Source organism: Mustelus asterias, chromosome 14 (genome assembly GCF_964213995.1).
Source record: "Mustelus asterias chromosome 14, sMusAst1.hap1.1, whole genome shotgun sequence".
In the NCBI taxonomy this organism is placed as follows: Eukaryota; Metazoa; Chordata; class Chondrichthyes; order Carcharhiniformes; family Triakidae; genus Mustelus; species Mustelus asterias.
The window spans coordinates 102,759,730-102,787,430 of NC_135814.1; the positions used below are offsets into that span (position 1 = coordinate 102,759,730).

The 27,701-nt window shown below is 48.7% G+C and overlaps 1 protein-coding gene across 1 annotated transcript; it reads left to right on the top strand.

Annotated features, from left to right (window-relative positions):
- Window positions 1-1,486: 1,486 nt before the first annotated feature.
- Window positions 1,487-25,961, top strand: LOC144503918 (protein mono-ADP-ribosyltransferase PARP12-like). The gene is made up of 12 exons (XM_078228994.1): window positions 1,487-1,885; window positions 5,584-5,719; window positions 6,891-7,149; window positions 8,536-8,637; window positions 10,458-10,578; window positions 13,174-13,336; window positions 16,454-16,574; window positions 16,754-16,850; window positions 18,808-18,904; window positions 20,024-20,154; window positions 20,879-21,030; window positions 22,235-25,961. The coding sequence occupies exons 1-12, from the start codon at window positions 1,545-1,547 to the stop codon at window positions 22,492-22,494; spliced, it is 1,980 nt and encodes a 659-aa protein (XP_078085120.1). The 5' UTR covers window positions 1,487-1,544; the 3' UTR covers window positions 22,495-25,961.
- The last annotated feature ends 1,740 nt before the right edge of the window (window positions 25,962-27,701 follow it).

The window sequence follows — 27,701 nt, forward strand, 5'->3', positions numbered from 1 at the left end:
CAGGCAACTTTGACATCAACAATCCAATGACAATCCAGACTTTGTTGCTATGGAGACACCGCAGAGCAATTTTCCAAAAAGTGATAAAGGTGATTACACAAAATTTACACAAACATACTAATTACGTGGACGGCACGGTGGCACAGTGGTTAGCACTGCTGCCAGGTACCCGGGTTCGATTCCCAGCTTGGGTCACTGTCTGTGCGGCGTTTGCACGTTCTCCCCGTGTCTGCGTGGGCTTCCTCCGGGCCCATCGAGTCTGCACTGACTCTCCGACAGAGCATCCTACCCAGGTCCTATCCCCGTAACCTTACATTTTTACCCCACCAATCCACCTAACCCACACATCTTTGGACACTAAGGGGCAATTTAGCATGGCCAATCCACCTAATCTGCACATCTTTGCTCACTAAGGGGCAATTTAGCATGGCCAATCCACCTAACCTGAATATCTTTGGACACTAAGGGGCAATTTAGCATGGCCAATCCACCTTACCTGAACATCTTTGGACACTAAGGGGCAATTTAGCATGGCCAATCCACCTAATCTGCACATCTTTGCTCACTAAGGGGCAATTTAGCATGGCCAATCCACCTAACCTGAATATCTTTGGCCACTAAGGGGCAATTTAGCATGGCCAATCCACCTAACCTGAACATCTTTGGATACTAAGGGGCAATTTAGCATGGCCAATCCACCTTACCTGAACATCTTTGGAAAGTAAGGGGCAATTTAGCATGGCCAATCCACCTAACCTGCACACCTTTGAATACTAAGGGGCAATTTAGCATGGCCAATCCACCTAACCTGCACATCTTTGGACACTAAGGGGCAATTTAGCATGGCCAATCCACCTTACCTGAACATCTTTGGACACTAAGGGACAATTTAGCATGGCAAATCCACCTAACTCGAACATCTTTGGATTGTGGGAGGAAACTGGAGCACCCAGAGGAAACCCACGCAGACACGGGGAGAACGTGCAGACTCTGCACAGACAGTGACCCAAGTTGCGAATCGAACTCGGGTCCCTGGCACTGAGAGGCAGTAGTGCTACCCTTAGAGTCCAAAGCTGCGCAGGTTCGGAGGATTAGCCATGACAAATGCCGGGGGTGGGGGGAGTTACAGAGATAGAGTGAGGTGCTGGGGTGTACCTCAGTAAGACGCCCTTTCGGAAAGTCAGTGCAGATTCGATGGCTGAATGGCCTTTCTGCACTATGGGGATTCTTTGATTCTAAGTTTCTCTTTAGAAGAATGAATTATTTTCAGTGTGGGGGGCTGGCTGGATCTATCTTGTCTCTCTATGTGTGTCTGAATTGGTCTCTGTGCAATAAAGTCCCACCCCCCCGGCTCTCTGAGTGAGTGAGGGAGAGTCTCAATGTCCCTCTCAGTGTCAATCTCTCTCTGTCTTGTTCCAGCCCATAGAACGAGAGCGAGAGAGCAACCAATCAAAGGCTGAGTTGCAGTTTCAGTTTCAATTTCCTGGATTGAGAAGAGGAAGGAGAGAAAAAGAAGATTTTTCTGGTGAACTGAGCCAGGAGTGATGGCTCAGGACAGGGTCCGGGATGTCAGCCTGAGGGAGGTCTGTTCCCACGGGGGTTGCCTGGAGTACAGTTCCCTAAGGAGGACGATCTCTCAGTACTTCCCGGACCCGGACAGAGAGCTGACTCGCCTGTTCCACTCCAGTGGCCAGTGCTTCGCGATCGTGCCGGGCAAGGGGTCCAAGTTGCCGGCTTCGGAGCTGCCTCTGGACAGCCAGCTGATTGCCACCAGCCCCCTCCGCCTCTGCAAGGACTTTCTCAAGAAGAGTTGCAGCGGCAACTGTGGCCAACTCCACCTCTGCCGATTCTACCTGCTGGGGAACTGCAAATTCTCCAAGGGAAGGTAAGGAGGATTGTGAGTGTGTGTTTTGTTGTTGTGTTCCTCCCAGAAAGAAAGGGCTGGGCCCTCAATCCATCAAGGGGTTTGGCAGAACATGTCATTTACAAAGTGCCCCCACCTGTAGCCAAACTGCCCAAGACTTGTAAGCAACATTCTGACGCCCCCCGGGACACGTTGGGAGATATTAGGGCAGCGGTTCCCAATGGCACATCTCCATACAAGAAAAACATTGGGCGGGATTTTACCAGCACGTCCTACCGAGGGCCGTACGATCCCGCCCGAGACCCAAGAGAATGCCGTTCACCCTGGAATCAGAGCGGGGTGCCAATAAAATTACAACCATTGTGTCACACCATAAAACCGTAATATATAGGAGCAGAATTAGGCCACTCGGCCCATCGAGTCTGCTCCGCCATTCAATCATGGCTGATATTTTTCTCATCCCCATTCTCCTGCCTTTTCCCCATAACCCCTGATCCCCTTATTAATCAAGAACCTATCTATCTCTGTCTTAAAGACACTCAATGACCCGGCCTCCACAGCCTTCTGCGACAGAGTTCCACAGATTCACCACTCTCTGGCTGAAGAAATTCCTCCTCATCTCTGTTTTAAAGGATTGTCCCCTTAGCCTGAGGTTGTGCCCTCTGGTTCTAGTACCTAGACCCTTCTAGTACATCTCATAAAAGCAAATTACTGCGGATGCTGGAATCGGAAACCAAAAGAGAAAATGCTGGAAAATCTCAGCGGGTCTGGCAGCATCTGTAAGGAGAGAAAAGAGCTGACGTTTCGAGTCCAGATGACCCTTTGTCAAAGCTAAAAGGCATAGAAAGTGGAAGATATTTATACTGCAGGGTGAGGGAATGAAAGATGAGTCATAGCCACAGAAACCAGGGGAAAGGCTGCTAATGGCAGCCCATAGAGAGAATAGAAGCTGAAATCAGAGGGTGAACTGTGACAGATGGAGATGTCGGGGGAGGTGGGTGGGAGAGGGAAAAAGAAAAAGAAATAAAGGCAATAAGGAAATAAAAGGTGGAGAACAATTAAAAATTAAATAAATTGGAAGCAAACGGGTCGAGGTGGCTCAAGCTAATCGTCTGAAGTTGTGTCACATCTTCCTATTTTCTCTGAACTGCCCTCCAGTGAAAGACCTTTTTTGGGGCGATTATCAGCCCCTGTTCACTGTCAAAGAGAATGGTGGCCCAGGGGTGCAGTGACTTTGGGGTGGCACAGTGGTTAGCACTGCTGCCTCTCAGCGCCAGGGCCCTGGGTTCAATTCCGGCCTCGGGCCACTGTCTGTGCGGAGTCTGCACGTTCTCCCCTTGTCTGCGTGGGTTTCCTCCGGGTGCTCCGGTTTCCTCCCACAGTCCAAAGACGTGTGGGTGAGGGGGATTAGCCATGGTAAATTGCCCCTTTGTGTACCAAGATGTGCATGCAAGTTAGGTGAATTGGCCATGCTAAATTGCCCCTTAGTGACCAAAGATGTGTGGGTTAGGTGGATTAGCCATGCTAAATTGCCCTTTAGTGTCCCATTAGCCATCGTAAATTGCCCCTTTGTTACCAAGATGTGCATACAAGTTAGGTGGATTGGCCATGCTAAATTGCCCCTTGGTGACCAAAGATGTGCAGGTTAGGTGGATTGGCCATGCTAAATTGCCCCTTAGTGTCTAGGTCAGGTGGATTAACCATGGTAAACCATGGTAAATGCGTTGGGTTGCGGATTAAGTGCAGGGGGCTTGGATAAGATGTTCTTTAGAGAGTCAGTGCAGACCCGATGGGCCAAATGGCCTCCTTCTGCACTGTAAAGATTTGGAGAGAATCGGGTTTCCATGTTTTACTGTGTGGATACCAAAAATCTAATTGCCACCACAATAATGCTGAGCACTGATAGGTTCAGAAATGGCTATCACAAAACCTGAGCCATTGACTTGGGGTGGCACAGTGATTGGCACTGCTACCTCACGGGGCCAAAGACCCGGATTTGATTCCCGGCTTGGGTCATTGTCTGTGCGGAGTTTGCACATTCTCCCCGTGTCTGCGTGGGTTTCATCCGGGTGCTCCGGTTTCCTCCCACAGTCTGAAAGACGTGCTGGTTAGGGTGCATTGGCCATGGTAAATTCTCTCAGTGTACCCAAACAGACGCCAGAGTGTGGCGACTGGGGGATTTTCACGGTAACTTCATTGCAGTGTTAATGTAAGCCTTACTTGTGACTAATAAATACACTTTATTTAGAAACTAGAAGCATGAGGAGGCTATTCGGCCCTTCGATCCTGCTCTGCTATTCATTTTGATCATGGCTGATGATCAAATTTAATATCCTGATCCCCCCTTTCCCCCATATCCTTTGATCCCTTTAGCCCCAAGAGCTATATCTAATTTCTTCTTGAAATCACACAACGCTTAGGCCTCAACTTCATTCTGTGGGAGTGAATTCCACACATTCACCACCCTCTGGGTGAAGAAATTTCTCCTCACCTCAGTTCTAAAAGGTTTACCCCTTATCCTCAAACTATCACCCCGAGTTCTGGACTCCCCCACCATCGGGAACATTCTTTCTGAATCTACCCTGTCTAACCCTGTTAGAATTTTATAAGTTTCTATGAGATCCCCTCTCACTCTTCTAAACTCCAGTGGATATAATTCTAACCGACTTAGTCTCTCCTCATATGACAGACCTGCCATCCCAGGAATCAGCCTGGTAAACCTTCGCTGTACTCCTTCTATAACAAGGCTATATATAGGCTGACTCAAGAACAGCTTCTTCCCTGCTGCTATCAGACTTTTGAATGGACCTACCTCACATTAAGTTGATCTTTCTCTACACCCTAGCTATGACTGTAACACTGCATTCTGCACTTTTTCCTTCCCTTCTCTCCTATGTACTCTATGAATGGTATGCTTTATCTGTATAGCGCACAAGAAACTACTTTTCACTGTATTCCAATACATGTGTCAATAATAAATCAAATATATTTAACCCCTCCCTGTCTCGCGCTTCTCCTTTTGCACCCTTTGAGTTTTTGCTTTTTGAGCGGGCGCATGGGAACCTTTGTTTTCAGCTCCGAGTCCCGTCGGTCACACGCATGGGCCTGATCAACGTAGAAAATCCAAACTGCACATGTGCGGCTGTTGAGGAGAATTGGAGAGAGTCATAGTGGAGATGCCAAATTTCCTTAGCCTCCCGGTTAGCACTGCTGCCTCACGATGCCAGGGACCCGGGTTCTATTCCCGGCTTGGGTCACTGTCTGTGTGGAGTCTGCACGTTCTCCCTGTGTCTGGGCGGGTTTCCTCCGGGTGCTCCGGTTTCCTCCCACAGTCTGAAAGACGTGCTGGTTAGGGTGCATTGGCCGTGCTAAATTCTCCCTCAGTGTACCCGAACAGGTGCTGGAGTACGGCGACTAGTGGATTTTCACAGTAACTTCATTGCAGTGTTAGGGTAAGCCTACTTGTGACTAACAAATAAACTTAAAAAGAATTATACATTCCTGATCAGCGCACGCGCGGAAGGCCCGAGGTTTATCGGGGCTTGCAGATGCTGAACACGGAGCTGAAGACAAAGGTTATTTTTCGTTAAATTACATTAATTTTGAATATTTTTTCATGTCTTCACAGCACAGCAGGGAACCACTGTACTCGGGAGATGTTTGAGGGAACTTTGTATTGCCCCATTGGAAAATGACCTCTCTTTTTGTTTGTTATTCAGGAATGTCTGCAACTTCTCGCACACTATCTATTCTCCCTACAACATCCCGATCCTGATTGCCAATAAACTCCGCACGCTAAACGAGCTGGAACTGCGTCAACTTCTGCTCCAGAATGACCCCTCCCTGCTGCCGGAGGTAGGGTATTCCCTTAACCCCACATATTTACCCTCCGAATCCCCCTGACACTAATTTAGCATGGCCAATCCACCTAACCTGCACATCTTTGGAGTGTGGTAAGAAACCGGAGCGCCCAGATGAAACCCACGCAGATACAGGGAGAACGTGCAAACTCCACACATGGGCCCGCGGTATTGGCCAGCCTGTTTTGGCGATACTGGTTGAAGGGTGAATATTGTCCAGGATCCCGGGGAGAATAGGGATGTTTTGCTGCAATTGTATCAGGCATTGGTGAGGCCACACCTGGAGTATTGTGTGCAGTTTTAGTGTCCTTATCTGAGGAAGGATGTCCTTGCTATAGAGGGAGCGCAGCGAAGATTCACCGGGCTGATTCCTGGGATGGCAGGTCTGTCATCTGAGGAGAGACTAAGTCGGTTAGGATTCTATTCACTGGAGTTTAGAAGAGTGAGAGGGGATCTCATAGAAACTTATAAAATTCTAACAGAGTTAAACAGGGTAGATTCAGAAAGAATGTTCCCGATGGTGGGGGGAGTCCTGAACTAGGGGGTCATAGTTTGAGGATAAGGGGAAAATCTTTTAGGACTGAGGCGAGGAGAAATTTCTTCACCCAGAGGGTGGTGAATGTGTGGAATTCACTCCCACAGAAAGTAGTTGAGGCCAAAACATTGTGTGATTTCAAGAAGGAACTAGATATAGCTCTTGGGGTTAAAGGGATATGGGGGGAAGGGGTGGGGGATCAGGATATTGAATTCGATGATCAAAATGAATGGCGGAGCAGGCTGGAAGGGCTGAAAGGCCTCCTGCTGCTTCTATTCAATGTAACTCCCCCTGCTCATCTCCAAGTGATGCTGTGGGATCTGCCACATCCACCCGCGAGCTTTCGCATCTTATCCGAAAGACAGCAGTGCAGCACTCCCTCGGTGGTGCACTGGAGTGTCAGTGGTCTGGTAGAGGACATTGAACCCACAACCTTCGGACTCCGGTGGAGAGTGGGGGGGGGGGTGGGGGGAAGAGCACTACCCATTCACAGCCATTGCTAGCATTTAAAGACCTGATGAATCCAGCTGTCTTTCCGGTCTTCCAGGGAGGGAGTTGCTGCTGTTTTTCCGTCTTTGGATCGGTTTTATTTGTGCGTGTGTTTGAGACTGACAAACTTCTGCTGTTGCAGATTTGCACGTTTTACAACAAGGGCCCCGGTTGCTATGGCGGTTGCACCTATGAGAAGGCTTGCACCAAGCTTCACATCTGCCTCCACTTCGTCCAGGGGACCTGCAAGTTTGGCTCCAGCTGCAAACGCTGCCACAGTTTCCGTAACAACAACAGCGCTGTGGCCCTGGACAACCTGACGCCTGTGGTGTTCCAGAACCTGCAGCAAACCTACCAGAACATCTACAACATCAAAAACTACAAGTCCGGTGAAGACAGCAGTAAGTGGGGGAAAATTCCCCTTACCCCCTCCCGCAGGCCAGACACTATTGTTGGGACTCTGGGGCTTGCAGAACAGAATTCTCCCTTGGCCTCGGGCGAGATTTTACGAGACTTGCTCAAGCGAGATGTAAAATCCTCCCGGCCTATAAATCAGATAGGTCGAATAATGAAGTCATTAAGTGGGATCTTAGCCTTTATTTGGAGGGGGTTCAAATATAGGAAGCGACAGCCTAGTGGTATTATCACGAGACTATTAATCCAGAAACTCAGCTAATATTCTGAGGACCTGGGTTCGAATCCCGCCATAGCAGAGTTTGAATTTTTAAAAAACTGGAATTAAGAATCTACTGATGAAACCATTGTTGATTGTTGGAAAAACCCATCTGGTTCACTAATGTCCCTTTTGGGAAGGAAATCTGCCATCCTTACCCGGTCTGACCTCCAGAGCCACAGCAATGTAGAATAAAATCCCGATGTGGAGATGCCGGCGTTGGACTGGGGTAAACACAGTAAGAAGTCTCACAACACCAGGTTAAAGTCCAACAGGTTTATTTGGTAGCAAATACCATAAGCTTTCGGAGCAATGCTCCTTCGAGACCACTCCATCTGACGAAGGAGCATTGCGCCGAAAGCTTATGGTATTTGCTACCAAATAAACCTGTTGGACTTTAACCTGGTGTTGTGAGACTTCTTACTGTGAATAAAATCCCTACAGGCCAATCGGCCCATCGAGTCTGCACCGACCACAATCCCACCCAGGCCCTATTCACATAACCCATCATATTTACCCTAGCTAGGCCCCCTTGACACTAAGGGATAATTTAGCATGGCTAATCCACCTAAGCCACACATCTTTGGACTGTGGGAGGAAACTGGAGCACCCGGAGGAAACCCACGCAGACACGGGGAGAACGTACAGACTCCGCACAGACAGTGATCCGAGACCAGAATTGAACCCGGGTCTCTGGCGCTGTGAGGCAGCAGTGCTAACCACTGTGCCGCACTGATGGTTTACTGTTGTACTGGGAGGGTATGTCAACCTCTCTTTTTGGAGGCATTTGTTGAGGCTTCCAAGATTGACCGATATGCTGTGTCTACGGTAGATTCATACCTGAGAGGGAAGAACTTGCCAGACTAGGTGGGGTAAGAAATGGTGGGCGCATGTTTGGGTTTGATTGGATAACTCTTCCAAAGAGCTGGCAGATGCATTAAGGACTGAATGGCCTCCTTCTGTGCTGCAACAACGGTCTTCCCGAACTGCCCTGATATTTGTGAATGAGCTAATTGGGGGAGGGTTCCTCGCACTGATCCTAAGATGACCGGGGAGGGTCCCCTCAGGAAAGGACTCAAGAGTTTGACTTTGTGCTTTGACCTGTCACCCACAGAGAGGACAACGCGATCCCGCCAATCTTCCACCAGCTCCAGTAGCGACATGGACAACGAGGAGATCTGTCTCTACTTTGTCAGGAAGAACTGCAGCTTTAAAGGTACAGAAAACGCCCCCTTCAGAGAGGGGAGAAATATAATGCTTACTGTGTGAAATACTGTGTAAAACCCGGGACTGAAAGATGGATTGAGTTGGGGGCAGACAGTCCATCTCACCCTTTGGATTTTGCTGCAGGAAGGAATTGCAGAGTTGCTCGAAGTGTTGTACATTCGTACACAGGGGCACTCTCTCCGGGAGCTTCGGGATCCTGTGATTCCCTGTTTGTTTTCTCCAAGGCATTGCCTCAGCCAATCAGAGTCGACCTGCCAACCAATCAGTTCCCTATTTCTCCTATGGTATAGATTGTTTGAAATTTCATAGAATCCCTACAGTGCAGAAGGAGGCCATTCGGCCCATCGAGCCTGCACCGACCACAATCCCACCCAGGCCCTATCCCCATAACCCCACATATTTACCCTGCTAATCCCTCTGACGCTAAGGGGTAATTTAGCATGGCCAATCCACCTAACCCGCACATCTTTGGATTGTGGGAGGAAACCGGAGCACCCGGAGGAAACCCACGCAGACACGGGGAGAACGTGCAAACTCCACACAGACAGTGACCCGAGCTGGGAATCGAACCCGGGTCCCTGGCGCTGTGAGGCAGCAGTGCTAATCACCGTGCCACCATTTGGTATTCTTGCATTTGTCCTGCTGAGTGCGAGATTAAAAACTTCAGCAGCATGTCTCTTTTCAGAAACATTCAAATGTGTTATTCTACCAATTATTGTATTAAATGTTAACAGTAATGCAGTCCTGAAGGAAGAGGTTGTACAATGCCTAAACAAAGGGTTAATGATGCCCTTGCCTGTGAGGGTACCTGCCTTCTTCCTACCAGGATGGCAGAATCCTTAACTGCTTGCTGACCCCCAGAGGGTCAGGCAGTCATCGAATCACAGAATCCCTATAGTGCAGAAGAAGCCCATTCGACTCATCGGATCTGCACCGACCACAATCTCATCCAGGCCCTATCCCCATAACCCCATTTATTCTGCTAATCCCCCTGACACCAAGGGGCAATTTAGCATGGCCAATCCACCTAACCTGCACATCTTTGGACACTAAGGGGCAATTTAGCATAGCTAATCCACCTAACCTGCACATCTTTGGACACTAAGGGACAATTTAGCATGGCCAATCCACCTAACCTGCACATCTTTGGACACTAAGGGGCAATTTAGCATGGCCAATCCCCCTAACCTGCACATCTTTGGACACTAAGGGGCAATTTAGCAAGGACAATCCACCTAACCTGCACATCTTTGGAGTGTGGGAGAAAACCAGAGCACCCAGAGGAAACCCAGGCAGACACGGGAGAGAACGTGCAAACTCCACACAGACAGTCCTCCTTTGTATACTTGGCAAAATCCCAAGCTGCCCGTAACGTTCCGTCTGCTCTCCCTCTGAGGCAGAAACAATTTTCTAATTTTTGAGGTTCCCACAGTCTCTCAAGGTCTGTGTGAACAGCTGCCTTCGTTAACTTTGCTCCTTATCTCAGTGAGAGTGCGTCGTCTCAGACAGGCTTCGGAGCTCTCAGATCAACAATTCCGCGCTTTGTTTCCAATCAGTGTCTGCTTTTTTTGACCGTTCCTTACTCATTTCCTGAAAGCAGCCCCGGAATCGTTTGGGATCTGGTGGTAAGAAGGCATCCACCATTTGCCCATGTTCCACTGAAGCTCCATTATACCCAGAGAGCCCACCCTCTTCGGGAAGGTTCTCGCTGCAGGGTGGGAATGGCTGAGGGAGCCGCGAAAATTGGCAAGACTTTCAGAGGCATAAAATGTGAACTAATCTGTTGGTTTCTGTTGACTTCCCCACCAGATCTGTGTAACCGGGTTCACTGCAGGCTCCCCTATCAGTGGCAGGTTTATGATGAATCCTGGAAGAATCTCTCAAACATGGAGCAGATTGAAGAGGATTACTGTGATCCCTGCAAGACCAGGTGCTCTCCAATGTTGCAACCAGAGTGGCTTAACTGTAGTGGAGCACTCGAAATCTTTTGAGCATAGCCAGTTGCACTCTCGATACACACTCGAGGTGTCTAACTCATCAGTTCATGAGCAAGTCCTTGCATTCTTCCATTTTACATTACCCCCTCCAGGGTAATAACCGGGGAGGGGGCGGCATTAGTGGTATTTTCACTAGACTAGTGTCCCAGGGCAAGATCTGGGGATCCGGGTTCCCAGATCTTGCCCAGCACCAGACAGTTCAGTGGGAAAGCCCACCACCATCTTCCCAGAAATCATAGAATTCCTACAGTGCAGAAGGAGGCCACTTGGCCCATTGAGCCAGCGCCGGCAACAATCCCACCCAAGCCCTATTCCCATAACCCCACGTTTTTACCCTGCTAATCCCCCTGACACTAAGGGGCAATTTTAGCATGGCCAATCCACCTAATCTACACATCTTTGGACACTAAGGGGCAATTTAGCACAGCCAATGCACCTAACCGACACATCTTTGGAGTGTGGGAGGAAACCGGAGCACCCAGAGGAAACCCACACAGACACGGGGAGAACGTGCAAACTCCACACAGACAGTGACCCAAGCTGGGAATCGAACCCGAGTCCCTGGCGCAGTGAGGCAGCAGTGCTAACCACGGCGCCACCGTGCCGCCCAAAACTGACCTTGTCAGCGATGCCTGCCACATCCTGAGAACAACTACACAAAAAATAAACTGAGGGCGATGTCACCGTTAGGCCTTGCCCAGTGAACCTCCTGATGCATGATGGAGAACATAGCGAAAGGCAGCCAGTGGAGGCATACCTGGCTGATGACTGGCTCATGAACTACCAAACGCCCCTGAGGAATTTCCCTTGAATCTCCTCCACTGATTTCCCTCCTCGTATATCCGCGATAGAGTTGTTGATTGTGATCCTTCCTAACCATTGACCTTGTCAAAACATGAAAATCCCAAGCTCCTTGTGATGGAGTTGCCGTTGGGCAGCACTTGTTGAATAATCCTGAGTGTGCCAGTAGCTACAATAGCAACCAATTTAAAATAATCAGTTGAATCCATAATGTGTCTCATTTACACTTGCTAGGAAGGATATACATTAAGATGTAAGGGAGGCAATGGTCTAGTGGTATTATCACTATTAATCCAGAAACTCAGCTAATGTTCTGGGGACCCGGGTTCGAATCCCGCCACGGCAGACGGTGGAATTTGAATTCAATTTAAAAAATCTGGAATTAAGAATCTACTGATGACCATGAAACCATTGTCGGAAAAACCCATCTGGTTCACTAATGTTCTTTATGGAAGGAAATCTTCTGTCCTTACCCGGTCTGGCCTACATGTGACTCCAGAGCCACAGCAATGTGGTTGACTCTCAGCTGTCCTCCAAGGGCAAATTAGGGATGGGCAATAAATGCTGGCCCAGCCAGCGACGCCCATGTCCCATGAATAAAAAAAAGTGTAGGGACCCATTCTCTGCAAACAGTATAATTATGTTCTTACATTTGTTGTAACATATTGTTGCAGATGTATAGAACGTTGGTTCGGCCGCATTTGGAATACTGCGTCCAGTTCTGGTCGCCACACTACCAGAAGGACGTGGAGGCTTTGGAGAGAGTACAGAGGAGGTTTACCAGGATGTTGCCTGGTATGGAGGGGCTTGGTTATGAGGAGAGATTGGGGAAACTGGGGTTGTTCTCCTTGGAAAGACGGAGGATGAGGGGAGACTTAATAGAGGTGTATAAAATTATGAAAGGCATAGATAGGGTGAACGGTGGGAAGCTTTTCCCCGGGTCGGTGGTGACGTTCACGAGGGGTCATAGGTTCAAGGTGAAGGGGGGGAGGTTTAACACAGATATCAGAAGGACATATTTTACACAGAGGGTCGTGGGGGCCTGGAATGTGTTGCCGGGCAAGGTGGTGGAGGCGGACACACTGGGAACGTTTAAGACTTATCTAGACAGCTATATGAACGGAGTGGGAATGGAGGGATACAAAAGAGTGGTCTAGTTTGGACCAGGGAGCAGCGCGGGCTAATTGTTCCTGGTTTCTCGTTTCAAGGCTTCATTCTATGATCATCTTGCTGGTGCCAGTACAGAGTGAGACTGCGGATAGTTGGGAACCTGTCTCGGGGGCAGGGAATTCATATGGTGTTCGTGGAAGTGGAAATGACTAGGGTTGGGAAGCATTTTCCGATCGGGGCCATTGTGATCTCCTGGACTCGTTTCGATCGCCTCAGGGGGTCGGAGAGGAATTTCCCAGATTTTTTCCCCATATTGGCCTTGGGGTTTTTCACTCTGGGTTTTCGCCTCTCCCTGGAGATCACATGGTCTGGAATGGGGGGGTGGGGGATAGTTAATAGGTTGTGATGAACAAAGCATCGTAGCTGTGAGGGACAGCTCGGTGGATAGGATATTGGTATGTAGATAGGCTGGAAAATTGGGCGGGGATCCTGGATTCAGGATTCAATCCTGGACCGGGGAGCGGCGCGGGCTTGGAGGGCCGAAGGGCCTGTTCCTGTGCTGTATTGTTCTTTGTTCTTTGTTCTATATTCTTACGTTTGTGATGTTCCTAATACAGATCTCTACAAGTTGATTTTAACGCCATGGTAAGTGGCTTCAGCCAGGTAAGACGCTTGTCTACAGCCTCTTCAGTCACGAAACCCCCTCACTACATCCTCACTACCGAGTGGCTGTGGTACTGGAAAGACGAATATGGAAAATGGATTGAATATGGGAAGCAGGTGAGTCTTCAGTCTTCCTTGAGATCTTTTCCATCAGACCCTCCCACAGGTTAATGTTAGCTGTCTTCCCTTGGATGCAGTAAGAGTTTTAACAACACCAGGTTAAAGTCCAACAGGTTTATTTGGTAGCAAATACCATTAGCTTTCGGAGAGCTGCTCCTTCGTCAGATGGAGTGGAAATCTGCTCTCAAACAGGGCACAGAGACACAAAAATCAAGTTACAGAATACTGATTAGAATGCAAATCCCTACAACCAGCCAGATCTTAAAGATACAGACAATGTGGGTGGAGGGAGCATTAAGCACAGGTTAAAGAGATGTGTATTGTCTCCAGACAGGACAGCTAGTGAGATTCTGCAAGTCCAGGAAGCAAGCTGTGGGGGTTACTGATAATGTGACATAAATCCAACATCCCGGTTTAGACCGTCCTCATGTGTGCGGAACTTGGCTATCAGTTTCTGCTCAGCGACTCTGCACTGTCATGTGTCGTGAAGGCCGCCTTGGAGAACGCTTACCTGAAGATCAGAGGCTGAATGCCCATCATGTATTCCTGAATGCCCTTCATGCAATCATGTAACTTGATTTTTGTGTCTCTGTGCCCTGTTTGAGAGCACATTTCCACTCCATCTGACGAAGGAGCAGCGCTCCGAAAGCTAATGGTATTTGCTACCAAATAAACCTGTTGGACTTTAACCTGGTGTTGTTAAAACTCTTACTGTGTTTACCCCAGTCCAATGCCGGCATCTCCACATCATGTTCCCTTGGATGGCCAGGCTGGAAGGACCACAAAGGATTGCGAGCTACAAAAACTCCGGTTTGCAAACAGTCGCTTGGCAGTGCAGAACATGAATCCAGCTGAAAGGGGAGGCAAGGTGTGGAAGAATCTCATCTTGCACTCACCAGGACAAGAATCCTGAATTTCAAACAATCTCTATTCATACTACAGGAGAAAAGCTATGCGCATTGGTTCGCTAGTTGACTCTGATTGGCCGAGGTGTTGCCATGGAGAAAGTAATGAAGAACTATTATAGGTGGCACAGTGGTTAGCACTGCTGCCTCACAGCGCCAGGGACCCGGGTTCGATTCCCGGCTTGGGTCACTGTCCATGTGGAGTCTGCACATTCTCCCCGTGTCTGCGTGGGTTTCCCCCGGGTGCTCTGGATTCCTCCCACAGTCCAAAAGATGTGCTGATCAGGTTGATTGGCCATGCTAAATTGCCCCTCAGTGTCCCGAGATGCGTAGGTTAGAGGGATTAGTGGGGTAAATGTATGGGGTTGTGGGGATAGGGTCTGGGTGGGGATTGTGATCGGTGTAGACTCGATGGACCGAATGGCCTCCTTCTGCACTGTAAGGTTTCTATGATTCTTATTGGCTCCCCAATCTCCCGGGTAATTCAAAAAAGGCGCAAGGCCATGTTCCTTTTGTTTGCACGGGGTGGGTCCCTGCACATATTGCACCTCACACGTGTATGTGGAATTTCCCTGTCCTGCCTGCCACGGGTATCGTAGCAGGCGGACAGGAGCATGCAAAGGTCCATTGACCTTGGACGGGATTTTCCAGTCTTGGGGCAAGCGCGGCCGGAAAATTCCTCCCCCAGAGTCATACAGTGCAGGAAAGGCTCTCCAGCCCATCAAGTCTGTAACGAGGGAGCACTGTTTCAAACTCGACTGATTCCCTTTGTTGGGTTGTTCCTGTTGTGTTATGATCTTGGACCAGACTCTTCCCCCCCCCGCCCCGAGTGGTTGGTAAGATCCAGGGAGGGAGTCGTAACATCTTGTTTAAAATAGGCAGAGTTTGATACTTGCGAGGAGATTAATAGGAGGTAAATGCGGCACGGTAGCACAGTGGTTAGCACTGCTACCTCACAGCGGTTAGCACTGCTACCTCACAGCGCTAGGGACCCAGGTTCGATTCCCAGCTTGGATCACTGTCTGTGTGGAGTTTGCACATTCTCCCCGTGTCTGCATGGGTTTCTTCCAGGTGCTCCGGTTTCCTCCCACAGACCAAAGATGTGCGGGTTGGGTGGTCTGGCCACGCTAATTTGCTCCTTAGTGTCAGGGGGAGTAACTAGGGTAAATACATGGGGTTAGGGCCTGGATGGGATTGTTGTTGATGCAGACTCGATGGGCTGAATGGCCTCCTGTAGGGATTCTATGATTCTAGTTGAAATAGTGTTGCGCAGTTGCTATTTTAGTATCACAGTTATGCGCTAAACTGGATTGAGATATCTATGTAGTGTCATATTATTATGGAAGGATCTTTGCAGTTATTGTGTCGAAACCCGCTTGGTATATTACTGCATCCTGGAACCCTGCCCTGCAGTATATTATTACCTGTTTCATATAGATAGTCATTGTAATGTTGACAGTTAGATCTGATTCTGCACTGGGGCTACTTGCTGAACAATCCTGATTGTGTTAATAGCCACACTAACGACCAATTTCAGATAATCAGTCAAGCTCAGAATGTGGCTCATTTACACTTACTGGAAGCACATTCATACACAGGGACCCCACTCTGTGCAAACAAAAGGAATACGTCCAAGCTTTGTGCCTCTTTTGAATTGCCCAGGGTCTTGTGGATCCTTTGTTGCTTTCTGCATGACACTTCCTTGGCCAATCATACAGTCGACCAGCCAGCCAATTGGCGCCCTTCTCACCTGTGGTATAAATTGCCATGACTGTTTAAAATTTGGTATTCTTTCATTTGTCTTGATGAGTGCGAGGCGTAAAGCTTCAGCAACGTCTCTCCTTTTAGCGATACTTTGTTTCCTGTTGCTCTCAGAAGGAAGCCATGATGTGGAGATGCCGGCGTTGGACTGGGGTAAACACAGTAAGGAGTCTCACAACACCAGGTTAAAGTCCAACAGGTTTATTTGGTATCACGAGCTTTTGGAGCGCTGCTCCTTCTCCGAAAGCTCGTGCTACCAAATCAACCTGTTGAAGTTTAACCTGGTGTTGTGAGACTTCTATCAGAGGGAAGGCAGCAGAACCCTCTGGAAGGTAAAGACTGTTCCTGGAGCCTCACTAGAGAGGGGAGCGGAGTTTGGAAATGGGGTTGTAAGGAGGTAGCGTCAATCTCTGAACCCCTGACTGACCGGTTAAATTCTGTACGACAGGAAGGGCAACACAGTGCAGCCAGCACAACATCCATTGAGCTGGAGAAGGCGTATCTGGCGGACAACAATGGGAAAGTGGAATTCACAGCTGGAAAACACCAGTACGTGTTAGATTTTAAAGGTACGGTCCCGCTAAGCAAAGTGCCTTCAATAATCATGGCCTATAGAAAGCGGTAAGAAATCTGACAATTACTTTCATACTGAATCAAAGACCATCACTCAATTCTCTCTCTCCTTCTCCCTCAACAACCCCCCCCCCGACTACTGCCCTCTTCTCATTCCTCCCAAAATCCCATTCAGAAATGGCTCAGAAAAACACACGGATTGGGACTCAGAGGGACGTCCGACGGAGACCCAAGTTTGTCTCGGAACAGAATGTGGAGAATCAGATACAAAAGTAGGTAACATCTGCTGCGGCCTAGTTAAGGAGGCTTCTGAGTACAGTCGGCTCTCACCCGAGGGGTAAGTACAAGGCAGGGAACGTCATTGGGCACCATCTTAGCTTTTCTAGAGAAAGCTACTGTATCTGATTGACATTGCCTGATAGGATCCTACAATGGTGACAGTGCAGGATGAGGCCATGCGGCCCATTGAGTCTCTACTGACTCTCCGACAGAGCATCTGACCCAGCCCCACATCTCCGCTCTATCCTATAACCCCACACATTTATCCCATTACTCCACCTAACCTACACATCTTGAGACACTAACGGGTAATTTAGCACAGCCAATCCCTGTAACCTACATATCTTGGGACATTAAGGGGCAATTTAGCATGGCCAATCCACCTAACCTGCACATCTTTGGACACTAAGGGGCAATTTAGCATGGCCAATCCACCTAACCTACACACCTTTGGACTGTGGGAGGAAACCGGAGCACCCGGAGGAAACCCACGCAGACACGGGGAAAATGTGCAAACTCCACACAGACAGTGAACCGAGCCGGGAATCGAACCCGGGTCCCTGCAGCTGTGAGGTAGGTGTGCTAAGGTGGACATAAAAGGTTGCATGGCAATCTGTTTCTGGAAGAGGAGGGGGTTTCTCCACCTTGTTTTGTACTGCTTTATCCTTCCATATCTCCAGAAGAGATTATTTAAGAAAGAAAATGATGGATTTCTGGACACCAGAGGCATCAAGGGGTATGGGGAGAGAAGGGAAGTCTGCATGGCGTTGAGATAGAGATCATCGGCCATGATCCTGTTGAATGGTGAAGGAGGCTCGATGGGCCAAATGGCCTACTCCTCCTATATTCTGGGTAACGACCGGACTTTCCACTTGTCAGTCACATGGTTGGAGGGAAAATGGCCAGGAAACTAAAAAAAACTGCCCCGCTCTTTTGGAATATTGGTCCCGGGAATGGTGACATCCCCCCAAGAGGGAAGACTCGGTTCAACTTCTCTTTACTCTGAAAGGCAGACAACACCTCCAACACTGCAACTCTCCCTCAGTACTGCATTTCTATAGCATCACCTTTGTGTTCAGCTTGCTGGGATGAAACTTGACAACTTTCTCACACTCACTGTTTAGACTCGGGGCATTATTTCAACATCGCTTTGATGGCATATCATTTTCAGAACTGAATATTCTCCTTAAAGTTTATTTATTAGAATCATAGAATCCCTACAGTGCAGAAAGAGGCCATTCAGCCCATCGAGCCTGCACTGACCACAATGCCACCCTATTCCCATAACCCACATATTTACCTTGTCACTAGGGTCAATTTATCATGGCCAATCAACCTAACCCGCACATCTTTGGAGTGTGGGAGGAAACCGGAGCACCCGGAAGAAACCCATGCAGACACGGGGAGAACGTGCAGACTCCACACAGACAGTGACCCAAATTGGGAATTGAACCCGGGTCCCTGGCGCTGTGAGGCAGCAGTGCTAACCACTGTGCCACCGTGCTGCTCTATTAGTGTCACAGGTAGGCTTACATTAACTCTGCAATGAAGTTACTGTGAAAATCCCCCAGTCGCAACACTCCGGCGCCTGTTCGGGTACACCGAGGGAGAATTTAGCATCCTAACCAGCACGTCTTTCAGACTGTGGTAGGAAATCGGAGCACCCGGAGGAAACCCACCCAGACACGGGGAGAACATGCAGAATCCACACAGACAGTGACCCAAGCCGGGAATCGAACCCGGGTCCCTGACGCTGTGAGGCAGTAATGCTAACCACTGTGCCGCCCTTTTTAATAGTTGTATAATTGACCTGTTTGTGAAGTTCCATGAATGTCAGTAGGGGGTTTTCACAGTAACTTCATTGCAGTGTTAATGTAAGCCTGCTTGTGACTAATAAATATACTTTATAACTTTACTTTTGTACAGTAAGTGACTCTTTTACTTTCTCAGTCAAGGGAAACCTGGACAGGAACAGTCCGGCACCACCCCAGGAAAAAACATTCCGGAACACTGGGATAAATCCGTTGCTACAGACATGGACTATAAGGTAGAGTCTTTCTGCTGGCAGGGTTATTCTAAGGGAGGAAGTTTGTACTGTGGAGATATAACACCACGTTCCGAGGGTGATTGTACCAAACTCTTCCCTCAATCACAGATTTAAAACCGCACAGAAGGAGGCCTTTCGGCCCATTGTGCTTGTACTGGCTCTCTTTCAGAAACTTACAGAATGCTGAAAGGCCGGGATAGAGTGGACGTGGGGAAGATGTTTCCATTAGTTGGAGAGACTATAATCCGAGGGCACAGCCTCAAAATAAAGGGACGACCCTTTAAAACAGAGATGAAGAGGAATTTCTTCAGCCAGAGAGTGGTGAATCTGTGGAACTCTTTGCCACAGGAGGCTGTGGGGGCCGGGTCATTGAGTGTCTTTAAGACAGAGATAGATAGGCTCTTGATTAATAAGGGGGTCAGAGGTTATGGGGAAAAGACAGGGGAATGGGGATGAGAAAAATATCAGCTATGATTGAATGGCGGAGTGGACTCGATGGGCCGAATGGCCTAATTCTACTCCTATATCTTAAGTTTATTTATTAGTGTCACAAGTAGGCTTCTATTAACACTGCAATGAAGTCATTGTGAAAATCCCCTAGTCGCCACACCCCGGGTCCTGTTCGGGTACACTGAGGGGCAATTTAGCACGGCCAATGCACCCTAACCAGCACATCTTTCAGACTGTGGGAGGAAACTGGAGCACCCGGAGGAAACACACGGGGAGAACGTGCAGACTCCACACAGACAGTGACCCGAGCTGGGAATCGAACCCGGGTCCCTGGCGCTGTGAGGCAGCAGTGGCTCTCTGATGTGTAGAGCTGGTGAGGGATGAGGGAAAGGGATGTGTGGGTGCCGCAGCAATCAGGTACATTTGGGAAATGTCAGGCCCAATGGAACCACATCGACTGAGCAGCATGGTTCCCCCGCCTGAGAGAGACAACAGCGACACCCTCACCCAGTGAACTTTACATTGCGAAGATTGCAATGTTTATACTGGAGTTGATTGTACTGGATTCAGCAGAGATTTGTTTCGGGTGTCATTTTAACCTGGCTGTGGTTAAAGGTGCTCTTGTTTCCCGTGTCCCTGTCGCTCTGACTGTTAACCTTCTCTCTGCAGCTCATTCGCCTGTCTGACTCTTCAGAGGAATATAAACAGGTGCAGTCCCTCTTCCAGCGGACAATGAGGAATAACACGGTCAGGAAAATCGAACGGGTCCAAAACCCGGCCCTCTGGGAAGTTTATCAATGGTTTGTAAACATTGAGACAGTTTTTAATTTGAATGATGCATTTGCTTCCCTCCTGTCTCACCCCTTGATCCTTTTTCCTCCTGCCCTCTTCGACCCCCCCTGCCGACCTGCTCCTTGCCCTATCCCTGCCCGATAATGTTTACCAGCCTGGAACCAGCGACAGTGGAGCCCTGTGTGTCTCTGTCCTCCATCAGTTGTGGATAACAAGGTGAATTCTAGATCCCTTTGCAGCGTTGAATAGGAACCGGGGACTTTCCTGGACGGACAACACAATCCCGGGAATATAACAATTCCAGTAGTTGTTGATGAAGGAAGTGTCCCTGATGTTCAGAGAGGGCAGCGTGAATCATAGAATCCCGACTGTGCAGAAGGAGGCCACTTCCGACCACAATCCCACCCAGGCCCTATTCCCAATATTTACCCGAGCTAGTCCCCCTGACACTAAGGGGCAATTTAGCATGGCCAATCCACCCAATCCGCACATCTTTGGACTGTGGGAGGAAACCGGAGCACCTGGAGGAAACCCACGCAGACACAAGGAGAATGTACAAACTCCACACAGACAGTGACCCGAGCCGGGAATTGAACCCGGGTCCCTGGCGCTGTGAGGCAGCAGTGCTAACCACTGTGCCACCGTGCCGCCCCTGTGTGTTTCTCCCTCTGGCTGCCCTGTCAGTGTGGTGTCACTCACCCCCCCCCCGACCTGTTTGTGTTGCTGAGACAGGCAGAAGGAACAGATGAAGAGAAGCTGCACTGGCAAAGAGGTAGCTGAGAAACAGCTGTTCCACGGCACTGACCCCAAGCATATCGAGCCCATCTGCCAGCAGAACTTTGACTGGAGGATCTGCGGAGTTCACGGAACTGCCTACGGAAAAGGTACCCGCGAGATAGCTGCTTTCATGACTTTGTGATAATGATTTGACGCAAGCGTAGTACTATGGATGACTGCATCCCGTGGATCGCACTCTCACCTCAGAGGCAGAAGGCGGTGGATTCAAGTCTTTCTCTGAGACTTGAGCTCAAAAATCTCGGCTGACACTCGTGACACAGCGCCGAGGGTGTACCACACTGTCATAGAATCCCTACAGTGCAGAAATAGGCCATTCGGCCCATCGAGCCTGCACCGACAACAATCCCACCCAGGCCCTATCCCCGTAACCCCACATATTTACCTTGTTAATCTACCTGACACTAAGGGGCAATTTAGCGTGGCCAATTCACCTAACCGGTACATCTTTGGAGGAAACTGGAGCACCCGGAGGAAACCCACACAGACACGGGGAGAACGTGCAAACTCCACCCAGACAGTCACCCAAGGCCGGAATCGAACCCAAGTTCCTGGCACTGTGAAGCAGCGGTGCTAACCACTGTGCCAACCCCTGTCTCGGCAAGTGTTGTCTTTGGGTGAATCGTCAAAAGTTGAGCCTCATCGGCTCTCGTGGGTTGGTGTAAAAGATTCCCCATCAAAATGAGCAAGGACTGTCCCCCTCGGTGTCCTGGCTAATATTTATACCCAAAACAACACTGCAATATTTGATTTGATTTATTATTGTCACATGTATTAGTATACAGTGAAAAGTATTGTTTCTCACACGCTATACAGACAAAGCATACCATTCATAGAGAAGGAAAGGAGAGAGTGCAGAATGTAGTGTTACAGTCATAGCTAGGGTGTAGAGAAAGATCAACTTAATGGAAGGTCGGTCCATTCAAAAGTCTGACGGCAGCAGGGAAGAAGCTGTTCTTGAGTCGGTTGGTGCGTGACCTCAGACTTTTGTATCTTTTTCCCGATGGAAGAGAGAATATCCGGGGTGCGTGGGGTCCTTAATTATGCTGGCTGCTCTGCCGAGGCAGCGGGAAGTGTAGACAGAGTCAATGGATGGGAGGCTGGTTTGAGTGATGGGGGCGAGCGATAACAGGCCTTTTAATCACATTGTTTCTTGTGGGAGCTTGCTTTGTGCAAATTGATTGCCACATTTCCGACCTTATAGCAATGAGAAAGGTAGCAGACTGGCTGTACAGAGTTCTTGGGGAGGTTCTTTGAATTCTAAATATGAATGCAAGTTCTTTCTTCCTGCAGGAAGCTACTTTGCCAGAGATGCGTCCTATTCCCACAACTACTGTCGCTGTAGGCAGGCCACCATGACCATGTTTGTGGCCCGGGTTTTGGTGGGGCAGTTTGTGAAAGGATGTTCCTCTTACCTCCGGCCCCCCCTGAGAGGCGACAGCCAGAACAAGTATTACGACAGCTGCGTCAACGATATCTCCAACCCAACCATATTTGTCATCTTCGAGAAACACCAGATCTATCCCGAGTACATCATTGAGTACAACAGTTAAAGAAGATCACGCCTGAAGAGGCAGGATAGATATGGCTGGTTTCACAGCTTGAGGGAAGCGGATCGATCGTCATCTCAATGTCTTCCCCATCGAATAGAAACAATGAAAGACGCGCGCGTATGATCGATTAGAAATTCACTCCATCTGGCTCACTTAACTTGGCATCTGCCTTCCTGATTGAGCAATGCTACCCACATACTCCAAATAGTGGGCGGCACAGTGGTTAGCATTGCTGCCTCACAGCGCCAGGGACCCGGGTTCAATTCCAGCCTCGGGTCACTGTCTGTGTGGAGTTTACACCTTCTCCCCGTGTCTGCGTGGGTTTCCTCCGGGTGCTCCGGTTTCCTCCCACACTCCAAAGATGTGCGGGTTAGGTGGATTGGCCATGCTAAATTGACCCTTAGTGTCAGGGAAATTAGCAGGGTAAATAGGTGGGATTATGGGGATAGGGCCTGGGTGAGATTGTGGTTGGTGCAGACTTGATGGGCCGAATGGCCTCCTTCTGCCCTGTAGGGATTCTATGAACAGAAAATGCTGGAAAATCTCAGCTGGTATCTGTGGAGAGAGAATAGAGCCAACATTTCGAGGGTCAGGGTGACCCTTCGTCAAGAGTGCAGTCCAAATGATAGTCTCTTGGTAGCATTTTGAAGACAACCACAACCAGTTAAGAGTCAACCACATTGCTGTGGGGTCTGGAGTCACATGTAGGCCAGACCAGGTAAGGACGGCAGATTTCCTTCCCTAAGCGAAGCAGATGGGTTTTAGAGAAAATGATTATTTTATAGTCATCATCATTGATACTAACTTTATATTCCACCTTTATCTCGTTAACAATGTTCATATTTCCCAGTGTGGGATTTGAATTTAGGTGTTAAATGATTAATAGTCTCGATATTGCTAACCCAGTAATCTGACCACTGTACTGCGTTAACATCATTCACTTGGGGCAATTAAGCTAACTCTGCTTTCTATTAAACTCCTGTCTTTGATAGTGTCGAAGCTTTCCCTTGCACTAAACCCCATTGAAGTTATGCTTACGAAATAGAGGTTTTAAGTAAAAGGTAAAATTCTGCTGGAAATCCAAAGCAAAAATGGAAAGTTTTGGAAAGTACTTGGCATTGGTGGAGAGAGACACAGAATTAAGAGCTGGGATTTCATGCGGCAGGTGTAGGGTAATCTAGCTTGGTGATAGCCCCAGACCCGAGGGCTGGATTGTTATACAAACATCGAAAATAGGAGCAGGAGGAGGCCATTCGGCCCTTCGAACCTGCTCCTATTCAACATGATCATGGCTGATCGTCCAACTCACTAGCCTGATCACCCGGCTTTCTCCCATATCCTTTGATCTCCTTCGCCCCCAAGTGCGCCGGAGCCTTGGCTGCTTCCAAATTTACACACTTCAGATAATTGATCACCTGACATTACCCCCGCCCATATCAAGAGCTACCGACCAATCAGAGGGCCGGCAGCTCTTCAGTCCTGTTATTGCCTGTAATAGGTCTTTGAAGGCAGAAGTCCCTTCACCAAAATCCCTTTACTTACAAACTCTAACAGCAGTATACAGAGTGCTCGCAGTCAGCAGTCTATCTCCAGGTGTGTCAGAGGAACTAACACTCCCAGTTAAGTACAAGGCAAAGACTCCCTGATTGGCCCATCAATTGGATCCTTAATCAGGGAGCTCATACTCCAATAGGCCAACCTCAATGGCCTGATTGAAATCATTACAGCGCCCACAAGAGCAGTGGCCATTGCTGGTAATGCAACTTGGCAGGAGGCCCCTGGACAGAGGTGAGCAGGGTTTGGCCTGGTCAGTCAGTTAGACTCCAATGAGGCTGTTGGCGAGGAGGGGGGAGTAGCGGCCAGAGGAAGGGGCCATCCATGTGCCCGCAAGGTGCCCGATCAGGATGGCCCTCATCTCCTTGGAGCCTGCATGGATGCTCCAAGGGTATTCCTGGCATTGTCCCAACTTGACAGCGGGCCCCCTTCTCCCACCACTGCAGAGGCAGGAAGAGGCCATTAGGAGGCCCTGGACTGACTATTGAAATGCCTCCGTTGGCCTCTATGCATGAGGACCATCCACCCTCCCATTCCCCAGGACGCTCCCTGAGGTCTCTGTAAAATCCCGGCCGAAGCTTCGGGCCAATGATATTGACCAGAATTCTCCAGCTGTGCATGCCGGTAGGATCTCCCGCTCCTGGCGACAGCGCACCCCCGACACGGGATTCCCCGCAGCGAGGGGTGCCTTCAACACAAAACCCCGGCGGGCCACCTCCTGGCAACGGCTTGCACGGAAAATCCCACCCCTTGTGTCAGAAGAGAAGAGGTTAGGGATGAATATCCCTAAAAAGTACAAAAACCAGGAAAATAGGGTGGAGGTGACAGCAAAGAGCAGAAGCCAAAGGGGAGCTCAGTGATGGGGAGGGAGGGAGGGAGGGAGGGATTAAACAAGGGGGTGATGGGTCAGAGTGGGTGGGTAGCCAGCGGGACTAGGAAAGGAACAGAGCGGTTCTGGGAAAGATGGAACCACTCCATCTGACGAAGGAGCTCTGCTCCGAAAGCTTATGGTATTTGCTACCAAATAAACCTGTTGGACTTTAACCTGGTGTTGTGAGACTTCTTAAGATGGAACTAGTCAGAGCAGCCGAGGAGGGAAGGAAGGAAACTCCGACAAAACAATGAGGAGGAAAAGGCTCCGCTGAGAAGGGTTTCATTCTAAACAAGTTGATTCTCCAATCGGTGGAATTGGATGGGAGGTTTCCAGTTGGATGACATTCCCAGCTGCTGGGCTGTAGTGGGACCCATCTTTCTTCCTTCGATTGTGACCAGAAGGAAAGTTCCAACAGCAGCCTGCATTTATATAGCTCCCTGAATCAAATGTCCCCAAGGTCCCCACAGGAGTGTTATTTTTAAAATGACACCGGCGGTGGGGGGGGGGGGGGGGGGGTGAATTTACCCGTTCCGTCCCCCACGGGAAGCGTAGCGGGTGAGGGGCGGACTATGGAAAGGTCTGTTGACCTCAGGCGGGATTTTCCGGTTTCGGGGCGAGCGCAGCTGGAAAATCCCACCCTGCGTCATTTACGGAGGTATTGAAACAGGTGACCAAAGTCTTGATCCCAAAGAGGCAGGTTTCAAGGAGGTTGGTGAAGAAGGAGAGAGGGCTGGAGAGGTTTACGGAGGAAATCCCAGTACCTGGGGCCTAGGCAGCTGAAGCCACAACTGTGGGGGTGAAGGGCTGAAGGAATTAGGTATGCACTGGCGGCTAGGATTAGGGATCTGATCCAGAACCAACAAGAGAGGAGAAAGCTTTTACATACAACATCAATGTCACTGCTGAATAGAAAGTTGATGCTTTTTTTCTGGATTTTGGTGAATTTAGCTAGAAGTGGGAGCAGAAATGTCACATTGAAGTTTTTGTCCTTAAATTGTGAATCCACTTAACTGTTTAAAAAAAAAAGGAAAATAAATGGTTCGTTAAAAACCTCTGACAACGTTTCTCTTTACCAGATGTGCTTAATGTCTGCCATTTTGTTACCCACCCACACACAAGTCCTGTGAATGCTTCAGGGTGTTCTATAAAGCTCGTCTGACCTGGAACATTTTACATTGAATTTGGCTAGGATGAGCGTGAGAGGTTTCACCTCAGGTGTGATTCAACTGACCCACGAGGAGCTTTTATCAAAAACAAAGTTTGACTAAGAATATTATTGACATGTATAGTAAGACACTGAGCAAGAACTTCTAACAATTACAAACAGGAATTACAACAACCACGATAATGTATAACTCTTAAGGAAATATCTCCAATGTGTTCCAACCAAAGCCAACATCCAACACACACAACTCTCCAAATAAGCACAATACAGCATAGGTTAATGCCCACTTGTTACAAGAATCCCGCCTCCTGGGTTCAATACTGAAAATCCCTTGTGAAGAAACTCAGAAGAGGTTGTAGTCGAATCTGTTTCCCAAAACACAGCTTCTTTAGGGCAGGATGGCCATAAGCCTCTCCTTCAGCTAACTGATAGTAGTTTCAGAACCAAACAGAGAGAGACTGCTTCTTAGCTTGCTGCTAAACTGCTTCCAAAATGAAACTGAAAGCCCGAAGGAAAAACCCCTATCACCTGACTGCCACAGCTTAGCTCCGCCCCCAATGACAGCGCTGAAGCTGTAAGATTTTTTTTAAAAAAACTTTCTTATAGGTACACTCATGACAATACATACCATGTTGTGTACACGCTACCAACTATCATGCAAAGCACATAGACAATGGGGAAAGGAATAGAAGGTGGTCCTTATGGGGTGAGATAAAGTAAGATTGAAGCAAGCTCAGGAATGTGAATGTAGATTTTTATTCATTCATGGGACATGGGTGTCGCCGGCTGGCCAGCATTTATTGCCCATCCCTAGTTGCCCTTGGAGGGCAGTTGAGAGTCAATTGTGGCTCTGGGGTCACATGTAGGCCAGACCGGGGTAAGGACAGCAGATTTACTTCCCTAAAGAACATTAATGAACCAGTTGGGTTTTTCCAACGATGGTTTCATGGTCATCAGTAGATTCTTAATTCCAGATTTATTTTTTATTGAATTCAAATTCCACCATCTGCCGTGGCGGGATTCGGATCCGGGTCCCCAGAACATTCGCTGAGTTTCTGGATTAATCGTCCTGCGGTAATACCACGAGGCCATCGCCTCCCCCTCAGTAGGCCGAAAAGCCTGTTTCTATGCTTTATATTCTTTCACAGGATGTGGGTGTCACTGGCTGGGCCAGCTTTCCTCAATGCCCTTATATAAGATTTACAGCGATTGAGGATCATTAGGAAAGCTGGCCTAGCCAGTGACACCCCCATCCTGTGAAAGAATAAAAAGCAGGGAAACAGGCTTTTCGGCCTACTGATTTACATTCATATTCCTGAGCCTGCTTCCATCCTACTTTATCTCACCCCATTAGAAGAACCTTCTATTCCTTTCTTTATCAGGTTCTTATTTTATTTACCTTCCACTTAAATTAGTCTGTACTCTTGTAGTTCACATTCTCACCACAACTCTGGGCAAAAAAGATTCACCTGAATTCCCGACTGGATTTATTCGCGACTATCGTACTCATCACTCCTAGTTTCGATTCTCCCACAAGTGGAAACATATTCTGAGCATCACCTCATCAAACCCATTCACAATTTTAAATCATAGAATCCTAGTGTAGAAGAAGGA